This window comes from Seriola dumerili, unplaced genomic scaffold (genome assembly GCF_002260705.1).
Source record: "Seriola dumerili isolate Sdu_G_001 unplaced genomic scaffold, Sdu_1.0 BDQW01000011.1, whole genome shotgun sequence".
Taxonomy (NCBI): Eukaryota; Metazoa; Chordata; class Actinopteri; order Carangiformes; family Carangidae; genus Seriola; species Seriola dumerili.
The window spans coordinates 1,026,545-1,045,794 of NW_019174266.1; the positions used below are offsets into that span (position 1 = coordinate 1,026,545).

General features: G+C 42.3%; 1 protein-coding gene across 1 annotated transcript; it reads left to right on the forward strand.

The window, feature by feature from the left end:
- Positions 1–1,968: 1,968 nt before the first annotated feature.
- Positions 1,969–18,803, forward strand: LOC111224379 (leucine-rich repeat and immunoglobulin-like domain-containing nogo receptor-interacting protein 1-B). The gene is made up of 2 exons (XM_022748852.1): positions 1,969–2,071; positions 16,847–18,803. Exons 1-2 carry the CDS (start codon positions 2,060–2,062, stop codon positions 18,704–18,706), a joined length of 1,872 nt encoding a protein of 623 aa, XP_022604573.1. The 5' UTR covers positions 1,969–2,059; the 3' UTR covers positions 18,707–18,803.
- Positions 18,804–19,250: the final 447 nt, after the last annotated feature.

Consider the following 19,250-nt stretch of genomic DNA (forward strand, 5'->3'; position numbering starts at 1 on the left):
AGACACTAATGCAGATGCAACTCAGAGGGAACAACTACCAACTTATTTTAGTATTAGAGGCTTTTAAATGGGATGAATGTGTCACCAGCTGACGAGCTCCTCCGTCAGCCGGCTTACCTCAAGCAAGTAATTCCTCCTTATTCTTTGCTATTCTAAAGAACAAAACATCTGAGTGGAAAGTTATCGCATGTGTTCAGACATTACGGGAAAAACAGAGCTTGTATTTTAACAGAGAAAGCCCTCCCTCTCAAATCAAATGTCCACACAGTTCTGTGGCACCAGCGTACGGATGCAATCATTTTTTCAAAACGGTCTCCGGGACGAATCCGGTCATAAATCACAGGTGTCGAGTCGCATGGATTCTGAGGCCTTCATCTGCTAGCACACAAAGAGGAAAATTCATAGCACGGCTGAATGTAAATGCATATGTCATGAATCAGCTGTCCAATCTTTTTATAAGTGGCCATAGTGGGGGCAGCACCATTCAAAATGTAGAGAAAAAAAAAATGAGATTAATTCATCCTGCTCCATGTCAGGGGGTTTTTACCCATAGCGTTATCCATTTAAATTTCTCCAACACCCACCTTTCATCTGGTTTTATTTCTTACATGAGGCATAACTCATCTCTTTTCGATTAGCTCCTAGTTGGCGAAATGAGCCGTAAATTTCTTTTATGTTGTATTGGTGTAGAGTGCTTCCGCTTTTTCCAACTGCCTGAATAATTCTTTCCCCTCTATATGTTTTATTGTGCAGCAGAGATGTGCCACCATTGGCTGTCTTCAGCTCTGTTGTACTGCTGTTTGTCTAACAGATTTAGTACAAAAGCGGCGTTGACTTTTCTGGTAGACGGTAGATTGCCGGAACGTCTTCGTCTCAAAAAGTAAGATGAAAAAAACGAAAGCAATTAAATTAAGATAAATCCATTGATATGAATAACAAAATATAGAATCGGACGTATGAAATAAAATAAAATATAGCTGTCTTTGTCTAAGCCTTACAATATCTGTCACATGGTTCATTCAGTGGCCAGGAGCCCTTCATGTCCACCACCACTCCACTAAATCCTCAGCCCCCTAATCTCCCATAAACACTCCCCGACTGTGGAGCCTCCTTGGCACTGCCAGCGTGTGTGTGCCAACCCCATATACCCATTAGCAGCGTTAAGCCTCTGTTTCTAACCAACAACCCCCCCCTGCTCCTCGCAGGAAAGGTGAGCTTGTCTGACGATTACCTCACTTTGCACTATGGGTGGCATTTATCCTCGACTCTGGCGAGGAATCCTGAAAACGGAGAAAGCACGTATACCATCCGACGTCTTACGTTACCTGTCATTACCTGCAAAAGTTTGCACACTGCAGAAATTGGATTTAATTTGCTCTATATATCCCTGTCATTTCATCAATCCCACCCCCCTCCCCTTCACTTTTTTTTTTGCTCATCTTCATCCCTCTGCTGTTTCTGCACGTTTATACTTCTCCCTCTCTAACCTCCTTTCCCTCTGTCACACCACACGCATCATCTCTCTCTCTCTCTCTCTCTCCCGCACGCAGCTGCTTCTATTCCAGCTAACCAGATCGTTCCAATCCTTCCATAAATAGGAAGCGTACAGTAAACAAAAAAAAAAAAAATCAGAAGTCGCTGCCAGTGCAATCAGAGAATATTTCTCTCCGTTTCTTTTCAACTCCCCTCGCTGCCTGTGCTCTGTGCCGCTCATACTCTCAGTGCACTGCAGCTCCTCCTTCCACCTCTCTCATCAGCTGCCCCTCCCTCTTCCTCTCCGTCTCTGCTAGGTGCAGCATGTATGTGAGCGTGTGTGAGCCAGCAGAGCCGCCTGTGTGTTTACATGTCAGCCTATCACTGCTGCCGGATTTAGCGCATCTGGAGAGGACGGAGGCATTTCTCAAATGCCCCTCAGACAAGGGGATTCTCGTCGCTGCATATATCCCTCTCTCCCATTTGAATCCAGCCCGTCTTGAATCCTGCATCCCTGTCTCCATGCTTTCGGAGGCATTTTGAATTTCCTTGGCAACATGGAGCTGCCTGAATTAGAATTCTCTGCATGACAGTCCTGGTAAGTACTCAGTCTCTATGGTGGGCTTTGAGCACTGAGGCACTGGATCAGATTTATTATGGTGCAGTGGTGGGGCCAGGGGATCGCCAGGGAGCAAATTAATGTCAGGAATAAAACGTGTGTATCGTAGGCGAATGGAAGGGAAGGAAAGAAGAATTGTTAATTGAAGAGGGCTCCAGATCTTATTTGTGCTTTGTCATCCAGATGGGTTTCATTCTGCTGTGTGCTATGCAATCTGGGTTTGTGCTGATGGAACACACACATATGATGTGTGCATGCAACGGCTGAATGTACAGTATGGGGGCTCAGATCATTTTCATGGTGTACATTTAGACACAGGTATATACTGCAAATATAATATTGTATATGTGTGTGTGTGGATGCAGGCTAACACACACACACACACACACACACACACACACACACACACACGTCCTACCTTTTAATATCACAGCTGAAGGTGTGAGGCTGAGCAGGAGAGTGTCTGTTTGTGTTTCTCCCAGAGTGTTTGTCAGGGTGGTTGTTGTTGCTTCCTAATCTGTCCTCATTAACATTCATGTTCCTTCAAATGCCAGTTAACTCCTCTCGACTCACTCTTATTCATTCTCAGCTGCCGAGTGCCGTTGGCTTCATCCAGTGGCGATGTGGGAGCCTATGTAGGTGTTTGATTTGCCACAGGTTAGATAGATGGGTGGTGGTGGAGGTGGTGGTGGTGGGGGTGGCGACGGGGAGGGTGGGCGACTTTGTATGATTATTTATGCAGGCCAAATAAACGATCTCTCATAGTTTAATTTCCATCGCCTGTTGTATTTGCATCTTCCTAATCATGGCTGCAACGCTCCAGCGGGCAGACGGCTATGAGGGGCACTCTCTCCTCTCTGGGTTTTTTTTTTTTTTAACAGTGCAGTAACAACCTCTGCCAGCCACAGACCCCCCAACAGTCTCGAAGTGAAGGGTCTGCTCTTCACGTCAAGGCTTCATGAGCCAGACAAGGCTTTTAATTCAGCCCCTGTAATCAGGTTATGATGGCTGATTGAAATCTTTTTTTTTTTGTCTTGTTGTTGCTTGTGATAATTATTTGTGCGTGACACTTTGCGTGCAAAATCTGCAGAAATGAGCAAAGTACGTTTATGACTGGAATTTCTGATTACATCTGGGGGGGGGGGGCTGTTTTTTCCAACAAGCTGCATACTGTCAGGATGAGTTTGTTCAGTTTGTTGTGTTTGTTGCGTGTCAGTAAATATCCCAGTGTATGCGAATGTAAAAGCAATATCAGCAGAAGTTGCTAATTATACAGCCACATATTACAGCTGCATATCAAGACTTTTTTTTTTTCTTCTTCATTTCATCACACCCTATAGTGTATTTCAATGAAATTAACATTGATTTGATTTTATTAGATGCAAATTCGTGTTATGTCAGCAGATTTTTTTTTGCATTCCCACAATATTTAACCTGCATCTTAATGTTTCTTCTTCTTTTTTTTATTTGGCAACTGGGGGGCGGAACAGTAATTTGCATTTACAGAAGCTAATGAGGATTTAATTACACAAACAAACAATACTGAAAAATGATCACCGTATAAAAGATTCAACAGATGCGGAGCAACATTAGCATTCAATTGGAGTCATATCCCCCCCCCCCCCCGATAATTATAAATCCAACATTCACCCATTTTAGCTCTGTTTTGGTCTCCCCCACCCCCCTGGATATCCAGCTCTTTAGCTGCTAAACGCTTCTTTATGGGCTATAAGACCGAAACAGTGAGCCCAAAAACATTAAACGACATTGAGGTGAACTGCATTCAAGTGATAATTCTGTGTGTGACCTTCTTCACATAAAAGTTATTTGAAGAATATAAAAACACTGAGTATAGCACCTGATGTTTTCCTCAACAGAGCATAATGTGAGGTCAAGTTTGTGCACTACGAACCATTTTGAGCATTTTCTAAGTATTTCTGTGGAGATGATCCATGAGATCAGTGGTCGTGCGTTTATTTAGGATGAGGTTTGGTCTATTCAATTCAATTTGCATTATACCATTGCTTCCCTCCACTTCCAGTGTTTTGCACAAAAACTGCTAATAGATGACACATGCACTTATGAGACTGACTACAGTCTAATGGATAAAATGGCAAACACACTTTGAGATGCTCTTAGCTCAAACACCTCCACTAGAAATCAGGACCTATTGTTTAGGTACCTGTATAAAGGCACACAGCCCCCGCTGCCCTCTGAGGCTGCTCAGTGCTGAACACAATAAGAATAAACAGTAAATAAAGTTAATATATTTAAATTATCTAGTCTTTTACAATTACAAGTAATACAAGTACAATTATTCAGACGATGCACACAGATAAAAGCTATTGAGTCTCCAATACTTCTGTTCTATGCCGAACAAAACAAAACAGCTAGACACAATCAAAGCAGTGCTGCTGTGCATTTTTCACAGTACTTTGCTCCATGCTGTCATGTCCTTAATATTCTGTGATACAGCGGTCTACACATAATACTGAACAATAGCCAATTTTCTCACAGTAAGATCAAATGGGGATCATCAAAGCCAAGGTAATGTTTTTATAGTAGGATGCAAGTTTTTTTTTTTTTTTTTTTTTTCTCCCCAAAGTTCAAATGGAATAATAGTCAAGCTTACAAATCACATGTTAGAGGAAGTTACAATCAGCAATATGTGTAGCAAAATTCAAAGGAGACATAAATAAGCAAACCGAGATGAAAGCCACATGTGGCTTTGTATTGTCAGCACAGCTGGATTTGTTCCAGAGTTCACTGTATACGCTCTATGTAAGTAACAATGATACAGAATAAACAATTTCACCTCCATATGAAGCCTTTGTATGGTCTGTCATGGTTTATTTTTGGGTTTTATTTTGGATTGTAATTATATCTTATTTTATTTACAGCTAAAATCAGGGCAGCCCTGCACATAACAGTTCATTTTGTGATGGCCTAGAAAGGAGCAGTGTGTAATCTGGCCAGAAAACTTCTAGGGTGTTACTATTAAAGCATTTTCTGAAACAAGATCCATCTGAAATCAAGATGCAGCCACATAGCATTGGCCACCTTGAAAAGGAAATGGTGAAAGTGATTGTGGTTAAGACTGCCAGACCACGTGTTTGTACAGTGTCTGCTGGATGGTGAGGTGACAGACGGAGGCAGATCTGTCACAGGATACTCAAATTTGCGTTCTACAAATGTATTCAGAAGGTCACAGTCCTGCTGCTCTGCAGCGGCCTTCCTCATTTAAATTTAATAATAACAGCTTTATGCAAAATATGAGACAGTGAGGGGCTAGTAGGATGGAGGACTGAGGTTGCCTCATGTTCATCCTTCACACTGGCTTCAAGCTCTGCCATTGGAGAGCTTACAATAATATACACTGGAACTGATCACAGTGGAAATTTTACAAACACTGTCTCCTCCCATTCTTCTGTCTGTCTGTTCATCCCTTTCTTTTGTTTGGCTGGTTTTGATAATATATCTGACACCAGTGGTCTGGTTTTTTTTCACCAGAAAGAAAGGACATAATGAATTATGGCAAGGACTGGGGCAGTAAGCAATTAAGCCTCTGGAATCAGAGTCAGATTTATTGGCCAAGTGTGTTATCACACGTGAGGAATTTGGTTGCGGCCGTTGATGACTCTCCAGCAATACTGACGATATACAGACAATGTACACATTATTTAAAGCCAATATACAAGTAATACGCAGATTATATAAAAGACAAACAATAAAGATAAAGTACATCTGTGTGTGGTAGAGCAAACAACAGTAATGTGTGGGAATGAAATATCTGAAGAAACAAGAGTAGCTACGGTCTAGCAGATGATACTGGTCAGCTATTTAAAGGAAACCAGCGCCTGTAGTGCCTGCTAGAGGAGAGGAGTGGGAAAAGGTTGTGTCTGGGTAGAGGGTGGATATCCAGCCGCAAGACCAACCCGAGCCCGGTTCAGAAACAACAAAAATTTAGAAATGAGGTTCAGGTCATGTTGGGTCACATCAGCCGAACAATAGGCAGCAAACGTTCGACTTCTGAACTACTAACTAGGATGAGCTAGCCTACGTAACACGGTGATAATACAGTGTAAAAACAAATAAAATAATGGACCGACTTCCTTTGTTGGAATACTTCCTGGTCAGTGCTTGAGCTCACATTAACCGTAACGGGTTCGATGCCTGTCGGGTTCGGGTCAGGTTCAGTTACCACAACTCTTGGACTTGATTCAGGATCAGACAGAAATATGCGACCCAAACCACAATGTAGTGCTGTCCAGGAGTCTGTAATGATTTTACCAGACCGGCGTGGAACTGGCTGGAGTCTTGAGCTCCAAGTTGTTCTGACTGCACCAGAGCACCGGCCGTTCAACCTCCCGCCGATTTGCATACACATCGCCACCTTGGATGAGTCCATTAATAGCAGTGGCGTCTGCACAGTGCCAGAGTTTAACAGCTGGGTCCTTGGAGGTGCCTTTGCTGGTGTTAATAGGGATGGGAGTCGATAAGATTTTAGGTGATTTAAGGTGTTGCAGGATGTGGTGCAGTCCCCTGTTGACACCTACTGGCTCGGCAAACATCAGGGGGTCCAGGAGGTGTTCTGTGACGGTCTTCAAGCGGGCCTACACCAGTCATTCAAAGGACTTCATGACTACAGACGTCAGGGCAACAGGCCTGTAGTAATTCAGTCCTGTGATGGAGGGTGTCTTGGGGGCCGGGATTATGGTGGAGTGTTTAGAGCAGGAGGCGAGCTCCAGGGATCTGTTGAAGATCTGCTTGATGATTGGAGCCAGTTGGTCAGCACAGGCTTTAAGACAGAAGGGGGAGACACCGTCTGGCACTGGTGATTTCCTGGGTTTCTGTATCTGGAAGAGCCGCCTCACAGTGCAGCCTGAGTAACTGAGGGAGGGTAGGGGTGTTGCCAGAAGTGTAGTCTGACTCACTGGATGTAGACTGTGGGTATAAGCAAGCCACTGGCAGCAAATCCCCGTCGCTACGGGAATCAACAATTGCAACCTCTGAGCTAGCAACCTACACGCCAAAAATGGCGACGGTGCCACTAATGCTGCATCCTCCGTTTAGCGCCACCCAAGACAACTGTGATTGGTTTTTGTAGAAAAATAAACAAGCCAAAGCAAATTCTTTCAGGCCTAAAGTAGGATGATAATAGGTGCAGCCAAACCATTCTCCAGCTCTGACACAGCGCTGTGAAGATAAGAGACACTCAGGTTATAAGCCAGATCTTTGTTTGCCGCACCGGGGTGGGGTGGGGGTGGGGGTGGGGGGTGGTCTCCTGTAGTTTGTGATGTCTTCCAGGGCCTCTCCACATTGATGCAGGATCATTGGCTGAAACTGCCTGTTTTTCAGCTTTTCAGTGTAGCTCCTTTTAGCCACCCGATCTCCCGGCCTGCTCGTACACAGCCCTATGCTCACGTCTGTGGACATTCCTCCTTGGCCCGTCGAAGTTCTCTTAGTCTGGCTGTAAACAATGGCTTGTTATTGGTGTATGTGCAGAAGATCGATCCATGCTGTACGGGCAGCATGGATTTAACCAAGCAGTGATCAGAGCGCCCCCAAAGCTGCACTGAGAAGAGAGTGACATGCATCTTTTAAGATTTGTGTAGCAATGGTCCAGTGTCTTATTATCCCAGGCTAATACGCTGTCCAAAACAATTAATTGTAGTTCGTGGTTTGATTTTGCTCAGTTGAAGAAAAGTGAGTCTGTATATTTTTGTTCCGAGCCAGTTATCCGGTTGGCTGGGGTTCTCCAGTGCGTCCTTCACACTGGCCTGGGGACGGGATGCAAACGCCAGGATGATGGAGGAAAACTCATTCGGTGAATAAAATTTAAATTTTTACGAACAATGTTTCCAGGTTGAGGCTGTAGTATTTACATACCAAAGCACTCTAACTTCATATTTTTTGCTGTAGCCGGCAATTATTGCCCGAGTGCTTTGGTGTGAAAATCTCTCAAAATCTCCCATTGTACTTTCTTTGAAGGGCTGTAAGAGGCTTGTCTGAGGTAAAATTGCCTTTGGCATGGCATTTAGCTCTTTCTTTTCAATTCCAGCCCAAAACATCTTATATTCCCCTGATGGTGAGTAGGGGATAAAGGTTTGTGTAATTTCCAGCTTATCCTACTTGACTTTCAAGAGGAATGGGTGTTAATGAAGAAAGGAGCCTCTTTTGTAGCATTACTGTTAGATTTTGTCAATGAACCAAGAAACAGGTCTACATGGTAATAATGCATCGCAGGTTGAGTGTACTGCAAGGTTCATTCCAGGACCTGTTTTAATGTGGATTAGGATCATTCAGCTGTTTTACCATCGTCTCCGTCATGGCTCTGACTGATGTTGTCCATTGTGAGCCAGAAAAAGTCCAACAAACATAAAAAAAATAGAAAAATAAACATTAGAGAAAAATGTAATTGGATGGCAAATTAAATCTACATTAAATTATATTTTTCCACATCAACATTAAATCAAATGAGTCTTTTAAAGGGCTTTAAGTACTGCTGATTTCAGAGAATGAATAGCCCAGTCTGCAGCGCTGTGCAGCTTTCAGCCTCTTCCAATTAATTGATTTGGTTGACCAACTCGTCTGGTTGAGTAGCTCTGGCTCTCACTGTCCCCCCTCTATAAAACCATGGGCAGCTGCTCCCGGCTCAAAAGCTTCCAACTCAGAGGCTTCCACACACTGATTGTATGCTACCTGCCCCGTGTGAAATAGCAGAGTGGGAGCCAGTATCTTTTGGAGAGTTGAGTGCCTGTTAAAGACCGTCGAACCGACAACAAACAGACCGGGAGAATAAAAAACCAAACCAGGGCTAAGATGACAGTGATTACAGGACTATTTCTCACACAGAGCCCAGGAGGATTTTAGTGTAGCATAGAAAAGAAGTATATAGTAAGTAAGCATGGACCGACCTCAGGCCACACTTAAAGGCTCTGGCTGTGGCTTTGTTTTGAAGCCTACTTTCTGGATCTAGTCGTCAAAATGTCTTAATGCAGCTTTACTTTTGAAACTAAATCTATTCAATTCTGCAACTGCTTCCATTAGTTAAAACTAGGACCCTTGAAAAGATAAAACCTCCTGTGAAGTTTGCAATGTTGGGAGTTGGCAAATTTATTTTCAATGTTTTGTTCATAGTCTGTTTTTTGTTCCTTTACTGCAATCATCAAAGCCACCCTGACTCCAGTCTTTTAAGGAAGAACATTTACATTTGATCAAACGTATTTTTAAATCACCAAATCCAAACCAAATCATCAAAATCCTCCTTGATTTCGAGAATAAACCTACATTTCATATTGGAGTTAATCCAACTACACAAAATCCACTGATGGTTACACACTGTAACCAGACATCTACAGACATGTTAGAGCTTTCTGATGAAGCTCTATGAGGTCTATCGCCGGCCAACCAGGATGAACCTATTCAAGCTCCCTGCCAGCGTTTAAAGTTCAGCATATTGAGACGTATAGTATTTCATGTGCATGAGGTGACAGACGCAGATACATGATAATTTTGTGTTTATGCATTTTTATTATAAAAAAAAAATGCAATCAAGACATGTAACACAGACAGAGAGACTCAAGAGTTCAGAGGGTAGTAGGACGCTTTTATTCAAGCATGGCTGACACCCACATGTTTCAGCAGGATTCTTCATTGGGGCGTGACATGTAGGTGTCAGCTGAGAACTCTCAGTGCTTTATATTTGCCTTTTGATTTTCATGCCTCAAACCCTCAACTCTAAACTAACTTATCTTTCTTAACTGTGATTTTTTTTTTTTTTTTTTACTGTTTTATTTAAGTATAGATGTTGTAATAACACTCCAGTTCCCCGCTTCTGAGACGCTAACATGCCACGTTGATTGTTGTCAGATGGAAACCATTAGTACTAAGACGTGTTAGAATTTAATGATTCAGAGCCTTTGTCTGGATGTGTGGAGAAGCTCCGGGCCATATGTGTTCTGTTTATGCGTGCATGCATGTTTGTCGACAAATTACATGTTGTTGTGGCATACTAAAACAAAAAGACACACTGTGAGCGTGTCCGTCTGTGGCAATGGCGTCGATGTTGTTGTGTATAGCAAGTCCTGTGCTGCCTGTTCTTGTTGCTGGGATGATGCAAATCACAGTTTTTGGTTTTGATTCCTTTTGTTTTAATTAGCTTTTATTTTCTTGCAGTGTTTTTAGTGACTAGCGCTGCGTTACCGGGAGCCTCTTGCTTACAGTTTTGCTGTTTTTGCAGTGATCCACATCACTTACTTTATGTTGTGTTCCTCTGGGGAACCATAACGAGCCTTTTCCACAGCAGACATTTTGAATCATCATACCAGGATGAGTTGTTGTTGCTAATAACAATAACAATGGATGTGAAATTCTAGGGACCACGAGACTGGACCAGCTAAATGAATTTCAGCTCTCACTATTATTTACCCCCGTGATTTCTGAATTGTCAAAATGTCTTCTGTGAGAAAGATCTCTTCACATAATTTCAGGGGACTGAGGATAGAGGGTGTCGGATGCTGCGCGGATTGAAAAGCCCCTTGAGGCAAATTTGTGATTTGTGATATGTATAATAAAGCTGCCAGATGACTAAGTTGTCTCTGGAAATGTTGTGGCAGCGAATGAACTGATCATCATCAGGTCATGATAAGGTGAGTGTCTCGCACAAAAAAAAAAAAAGGGTCTATTGAATTGTTTGACGTGCGCTACTGAAGAGGGAGGATCAAAGATGATTAGGTTAGTCACGTCAACTGACAACACCGGAGATGAGGGGGGGGCGGGCGGCTTCTGATCTTGAAACTGGTCATTTCCAAATCAAGTAGCATAGAGGTTGAACATGTGAGAGCAATTCAATTTTTACCGACTTGCTACTGGCCAGCACTCTTGGGGATGCCTTTGAACACAGCACCGGTCATGTGGAGGTGCGTGCACGGTCTGCAGTCTTAACATGAGAGGCCGTGCCCCACAGGAGTAAAGCATGAACAATTCATTTTCAAAAGCACATTCACAGCAAGGTGAGAAATGAAAAGGGGAATGCAGCGCTCGCTGTTAAAAACTTCACATTAATTATTGCTGCATTGCGCGAGAAATGGCACGCACAGAAAATACAGAAATATAGAAAAAATGTGTTTATTTGTGTGTGTTTTTCAAAAAAAAACATCTTTTCATATGATGATACCACCTGTTTTAGTTTTTATAAGATTTGGGATTAAATAAGTATTACATTACAACAAAAGCATACAACCTGCCTGGGCAGGGACTGGATGAATGCAGTGTATATCAGAGTGCAGTGGAGGTACTTAGAGACGGACAGAGTCAAATGGAAAGCCTAATGGAGACCCGTTTTTTTTCTTTCAGTTGCATTAACTACAGTTGTTGGTGATGTTTAGGCAAAGCACTCTATGTCCCGACCATTCACGTACAGTGTAACCCGTCGAAGTGAAAACTATCCAGCGTGAACAGCTTTCACAGCTTTCACAGCTTCAGTATCTCTCTCACGCTCAGGCGAAGACCGTCCAAACAGTCAGTAAATCCACAGACCTCTGCTCCACATCACCTCCACATCGCCCGTTCTTGTACAAGTTTTATATCTAATGAGCATTGTTGGTGAACACGAATAGATTTTTAGTCAAACAAATCTTAAATCTGCAGCTTCTCTACTCACTTTTCGTTTGTGCCGATATAATTTGTACAATATTCTGATTCTGTGGCCATGTTCGTTTCCACGGTGACACTGAGCTTCACAGCGCAGTGTCGGTAAACTGTTTCTTCAAAAGCCTGGAAAGTGTATTTGGTAAAAACACTTGTTTTAGTGACAAAAAAATTAATATAAATATGTTGGACTCAAATTGTTTTTGGACACTTAATATTCTGGATAATGAAGCCTGAGGTTTTTAGCACCCACTTTGGAAATTAAAAGCATCACTGCCGGGGCCCTTTTGTTTTGAAGCAGGCTGTCAGAGATCTACAATATATATAAATTTATTATGTCCCATGGAGACTTTTTCATTTTTGCATAAAAATCCTTCAAAAACAAGCTTCCGTGATTCGCTTGTCCTCCACAATGATCACTATAATTATCTTGAATCTTCTAATCTCTCTCGACACCGTCTCCTTCCGGAGTGATTGTGGGTGTGGGTATCTTCTGTGCAGCAACTTCTCAGGCAAAAGCCTCTGTCTTTCTGGCTGAGAGCGCTGCTAGCTAGAGGATACTGCTGTCAAAAAAAACCCCAAAAAATAAAAAGAAAGAGTTCAATGACCTCATGCAGGTGTGTTTCTGCATCTCAACGGGAGTAGTTCCCATGCACTGAACCGTTTTGTCCTTCTCTAAGCATTTGATCCTGGCAGAGTGGATCATCAGATCGTGCAGTTTCCTTCTTTGGTTTGCAGGGGTTGTTACCTTTATCTGAGGCATCCATGGAGGATTTGTTTTCATGGGATTTCTCGTATCTAACTGTTTACTCTTCTGGAGGATGTAGATTAGCTGGCAGACTTTCCTGCAATACAGCTCTGAAGTGTTTATGTTCACCCACCAAGTATTTATTGCAATATAAATATTATTGTGGGTCATTCTATATTTGTAATATGATTACTGTTGGTATGTTAAGCTATTGAATGTTTAGATCTGAACATGCTACAGATTTGTCTTCCAACTAAATGTTTCCATGACAATCATGACGCAGGGAATTTGAGGCCGGGGCGTGAACACACTTAATTCTGATTTCTTCCTAAAATGAACCAACGTAAGATGAAAACTTTTGTGTTGATAGATAAATTATTCACTGAAAAGCACTGGAAATGTTTGCTGTTTAGATATGACATACTACAGATGTAGTTCTGTCTCTTAAAAAGAGTCTCTAGATATTCTGAAATACTTGTCCACAAACATTTTCACTTCTATGCAACCCACAAAGTTTTCCTTGTTTGTTTGCTTTTTGACTTTTAAATGTTTGCTTTAAATTTGTCAGTTGAGCACAAACATACCAGTGGAAGCAATCTTCATCTCTTAAATCCTATATATATTTACTCTGTTACTTGCAGCTGTAGCTTCCTTTTTGTTTCAGCCTCGCTATTCTCTAAACAGTTGCAGAATAATCATGGCTCTTTGGGATCTGTTTACCAGCGAACAACAAGCTGTGTATAGGAAAGATGCTAATGAGCACGCGGTTCATGACTATAATGATGAATACCGAAGTCAGAAGTAGAACGTACAATCATTTACGAGCTGTCATTACTGACTCTAACGTGGCGTTTACAAGAGAACTTATGGATTGTATATGACTGACGTGTTTAAGGAGATTAGGTTTCGTAATGCAACAAACTTTTCCACCAAACACATCACAACTTTTTTTTCCCCACTAAATGATGTTTCCACAAACGCTGAACGCTCAGATGTATAAGCCTAAGAGAAAATAACAAGAGACTCTGATGTAATTTAATCAGAATTACACACCGCCACAAAGGTGGGTCATATTATCGAATCCCAATAAGAAGCATTTGTTAGCAATAAAGGAGAGAAAATAGACAAATCACCCGTGCTCCAACTGCAGGCGCATCAATCAAAACAAAAAGCCAAATGATTCAATGTATCAAATGGAGTACTCTCAGAACTCAAGCTGCATTGATGATTCATGACAGCGGTCACAAGTTGAAGGTATCCAGCGGGAAAATGATAGATAAACAGAGTGTACACTTTATAGGCAACTGACAAATAGTGCTAATTGGTCTGCAACTAATGACAAAGCTTTGGATTTTCAACCACGATTTGGTTCCTTCTGAGTCAAAGTCATTTTTCACGGACTGTTTGCATTATTTCGTCTGCCACCCTTATGTAGAAAAGGTGCAATAATCACTCTTTTCAATTCCCCTTTAGATGTAAATATCCCAGCAGTCCTACCAACATTACACTGTGCAACAAAAGCCCAGCACAATAATTTAAAAACAACCAAAGGGCACGAACGCACTGATGCGTATCGCTCATTTGTCTGCATGCTGCTTGCAGACATTCAGTGACCCATTAGCGGCGCACACCTCTGTCTCAGTTCGCCCCGGTATCAAACCACACAGCGTCATGAGAGAGCAGAGACGGAGAGATTCGAGGCAACAGGAGACGTAATGGTGAGCCAAGACTCGTCTCTGAGAGAAGACTGCGACAGGGTGAAAGGTCTGTGGGGAAAATGGGAGCAGTCATGGAAGAGATGGGGAGAAAAAGGCTCGTCCACTCCTATTCTTCCCCTGCACAATACTATCAAAAGAGGGATGGAGAGAGAAAAAGAGTGGGACAAAGAATATATGAAGCGATAGATCAAAGGCTAAATGATAAATGCTACTCTAAACATGTGAGACTCTAGACACACTATATATAAGGGACTGGGCTTTTGTAATTGAGAGGTTATTTGGCAACTTCTCTTTTTTTTTTTTTCCAGAATTTCAGCTCAAGGTCAGAACAAAGTGATACAGTGAGTAGATCTGGGCTGTAAGGCCAGATTACACAGATAGTCCCCCCCCCCCCGCCCGCCCGTCCGTCCTTACTACACTCTGAATCATAAATCATGCATGGTACTCTGGTAAGAAAATCACCATTGCATTTGCATTTGCTTGTTTTCGATTAGCAATGGCATTAATGAGCCTCATCCTCTTTCATATTCCTGACTTGACAATATAAAATCATATTGTGTCAAACAGATAAACATGTCGCCCGTTTTCAGCGCTCAGTAGCTTAGTAATATTTCATTTCACTCCAAGGTTTAGCATCTGTCACAAAGGATCTCATGCATACACTATGTATGAGGTTTTTGTCTTTATATGCGCCAAATTCTTTTTTTAACATTTCACCTCTCATTGGAAAAAAAAATAATAAGAAAAATAAAAAATCGTGCTATGCATTTGTAAATTCAGCTAATTAGTGAGAGACAGAAAGGAGTGGGAAGAAGCTGCTGGAAGACACTTTCACTGTGACAGTGTGCCCCATATACACTGTACTGACGCCCAACACGTCTGACACACGAGCCAACAGAAATCAACAGTTCTGGAGGAAGTGAAAACGGAAGCAGCAATTACTGTTCCGTCGGAAACGACTCGGACCACGATGTGAGCTGCTTCGGTCCCGTGACTTTTAATTTACCGAGAGTGATGTGTAATTTGTGTCGGAGCAATAAAAGCAGAATCATTCTAAATCGTCAACATCGAGTTTAATACTTTTCTTTAGAGCTACAGAGGCGGTCGACGGCCAAACAGGTTCTAAAAAGCATGATACCGATAATTTCAAACACTCTTACGAAACCACTTTTGCGGCGAATGAGTTACGGGAAGAATCTGCTGCATCGATTCGGCTCCCACATATCACGACAACATGCTGACAACATTTGGACGGAGACTGTATTAACCTCTTATTATGGAATTCAGTCTTTAATTAAAAGATATATTTATTCACGTCACTGTTTATTGTTTAATCATTTAATGAAAATGTATAATTTAATTTCCCAGTTGTAAAGTAACATAGATTACTGTTTGTTTTATCACATACATTCATGTTTGGCTTTGTTTTTGTTTTTTGTTTTTTTTACAGCTCCAGGCATTTATATGTTTTTGTGTCCAGATAAAAATGTCTAAGTAAAAACATCAATCCAAGCGGACATGACGCAAACAAAGCAGTGGTGAGGCCAGTCTCGATAAAAAACAATCCACACCATCATTTCTCTTATACTTTCCATGGGGCTCTTCTAAGAGTGTGTCCCACAGATAAAGCTGTGACTTAAATCGCATGATTGATGTGAGAAGTAGAGCTTGAAGGTTTTAGCAAGTTAAAGTGCCCCTGAGTCAAAATCAAATAGGGGTTTAAAGTCCTCTGACAATCTCCCTCTCTCCATTTATCACCACTTGGCAGCTATCTCTGTTTTATATCACTGCAAGGTCAACAGCGCAGCAGCGGCATGGGATGTGTTAAGTTTGCAAATGTTTCGGGGATCTGTTTAAAGACATACAATGGCATTTTTGGCTGCCAATTAAAAATGGTTTCTACGAGCGTGGACATTGTGTCGCAGACGTTGACAGTAATTGTTTTCAGCACACTCAGAAGTCCGAGGCACAGCAGGGTGGTTGTACTGAGTGACCAAGCCCTTTTATTGATTGGCTGATTTCATTTCTTTCGAGTAAAGTGAAGAGAAAATGAAATTTTATACAACAAAGGGGAACGGCAGCCTATATCTTTGTGAGGCAAAATTGTGATTTCCACTGACTTTGTCGTGAAAGTTATTTTGTTATTAAGTTGTAGTAATAAATTTTGCAAAAGGTTTTATGATTAAATATTTAATATTCAACTCATACTGTGGGTTATGTTGAGAAAAGAGCCAAAATGTTCCCACAACTTGGAAAGACTCATTAGAATCAGATGATTAATGGTTCATCAACAATGGTCCATCGAGCTATTATTGTAAAGTATCTTCAGTAACATCACAGGAAAACATTTCAATGATGTTATAAATATATATTTCTACCAAATGTAAGGAAAGCAGTTCAGGACACAATTTGGAGAGCCTCATCTGCCCATATCTCTCAACAAAATAAATAAACAAACATAACTTCTGGCTCATTTTGTGCGTTCATCATTGTCAGTTATTTATGCATTCATTAAAAATCAAAATGTGATATTTTATTTTGAAACAAACTCTTTCTTTTCTGTGCATGATACGGTATCGTTGTTGCCAACTGTCAAAGCCACTGTACCAACCTCTACCTTTTTCTATGTCTCCACAGGTAAGCAGTAGGATGGTGTCTGGGGAGGCAGGAGGGCACAGCTACTTGGTGGCGTGCTGGCAGCCCATCCTGATCCTAATGCTGGGCACTGTCCTCTCTGGCTCCACCACCGGTTGCCCGTCCCGATGTGACTGCAACGCTCAGGAGCGGTCAGTCGTGTGCCATCGACGGAGACTGGCAGCTCTTCCCGAGGGCATCCCCACTGAAACAAGGCTGCTAGACCTCAGCAAGAACCGGCTGAAAACTCTTGGGCCCGAAGAGTTCATTAATTACCCTCAGCTGGAGGAGCTGCAACTTAATGAAAACACAATTTCAACCATTGAGCCTGGGGCTTTTAGCAACCTCATGAACCTCCGAACTCTAGGTTTGCGCAACAACCAGCTGAAGCTCATTCAGCTGGGGGTGTTCACTGGCCTGACCAACCTCACCCAGTTGGATATTAGTGAGAACAAAATTGTCATTCTGCTCGACTACATGTTCCAGGAGCTGTACAACCTGAGGGCTTTGGAGGTTGGCGACAATGACCTCGTATTCATCTCACCCCGATCATTTCATGGCCTCAGCAACCTTGAAAGCCTCAACATTGAGGGATGCAACCTGGCTTCAGTGCCCACCGATGCCCTTAGCCATCTGCATAACCTGTTGTCACTTCGATTACGTTATCTCAACGTCACCGCCGTAAGAGATTACTCCTTTAAGAGGCTGTATCGGCTCAGAGTTCTGGAGATTTCTCATATGCCTGCCCTGGACACCATGACCCCAAAATGCTTGTTTGGACTCAACCTCACTTCACTGTCCATCACAAACTGTAATCTTACCATCATCCCCTACCAAGCCATCAGTCACCTAAGATATCTTCGGTTTCTGAATCTGTCTTTCAATCCCATTTATACGGTGGAAGGGAACCAACTGTTCAACCTACAGAAGCTCCAGGCTTTTCATTTGGCCGGTGGAAGATTAGCGGCCATTGAGCCCTACTCTTTCCGAGGACTCAACCACCTCCGTGTACTCAATGTATCCAGCAATAGCCTGAGCACCTTGGAGGAGTCTGTCTTTCACTCAGTGGGAAACCTTGAGACCCTGGCTTTATATGACAACCCGCTGGCATGCGATTGCCGCTTGCTCTGGGTCTTCCGCCGGCGGTGGAGGCTGAACTTTAACAGACAACAGCCCATGTGTGCTTCACCTGAGATTGTGCAAGGAAAAGAGTTCAAGGACTTCCCAGACATCCTCCCCTCTGATTATTTCATCTGCCAGAAATCCAAGATCGTGGATTATAAAGTTCAAGAAAGCCATGTAGATGAAGGAACTACGGTTTACTTCGCTTGCCAAGCTGAGGGTGATCCAGTCCCGGTGATAATGTGGCTATCCCCCAAGAAGGAATACATCACTACCAAAACTGCGGGGTCAAGACTTTCTGTGTCTAACGAGGGCACGCTGGAGGTGCGTTACGCCCAAATCCAGGACAACGGCACCTACACGTGCATCGCAAGCAATGCAGCAGGCAATGACACCAAAGCTGCTCACCTTTTTGTGCATAGCTACTCCCCCAATTGGCCCCACCAACCAAACAAGACATTTGCCTTCATTTCCAACCAGCCCAGCGACGAAGGTGCCAATGTGACCCGGGCCACAGTTCCGTTTCCATTCGATGTAAAGACACTCATCATCGCAACAACCATGGGATTTATCTCTTTCCTCGGAGTTGTTCTCTTCTGTCTTGTAATATTATTCCTCTGGAGTAGAGGGAAAGACAATACTAAGTCAAGTATAGAGGTTGAATATGTGCCACGTAAAGAGGAAACAGAGGAGGCCAGTCCCACTGAGGCACCCATACAATTCAACATGAAAATCATGTGAACAGGAGGTCACGTAAGCTTACGAACTGCAGTCGGGATGCATACTTTCCTCGCTTCAAATATGTACTCAGATTATGAGCGATAAAATCGCACAGCAGCAAACGCATCTTGACACTATACCCTAGACTTTTTTCTTTTTTTTTTCTTCTATTTTTTTTTTTTTTTTTTTTACTTCAGGGACTGAATCTTCAAAGCAAATGTTGAATTTAAAATATTACAATTTCTGTAAATTTGTATTGGCAATACACAATCGGTATGTTAACATGCACTCAACAACCCTGTTACTGCGTGTAACCAAATTAAGGTAAAAGTTTTAATGAAGCACATGGAGTAGAGGGATTTGCCCAGTAAACAGAGTTTACATGATTGGTGGGATACTGTATGGAAGAATGTAGAGGTTGTTTCTACCATCACAAAATAAGAGAAAGGCTCTTTTTGTAGTTTGCTTTGATGGATATAAAAAGCACAATAACCCACTATTAGAAGCCAAGTTCTGTTACTTGAAATCCTTTTTTTTTTTTGTTCTATAACAAGCAATTGACATA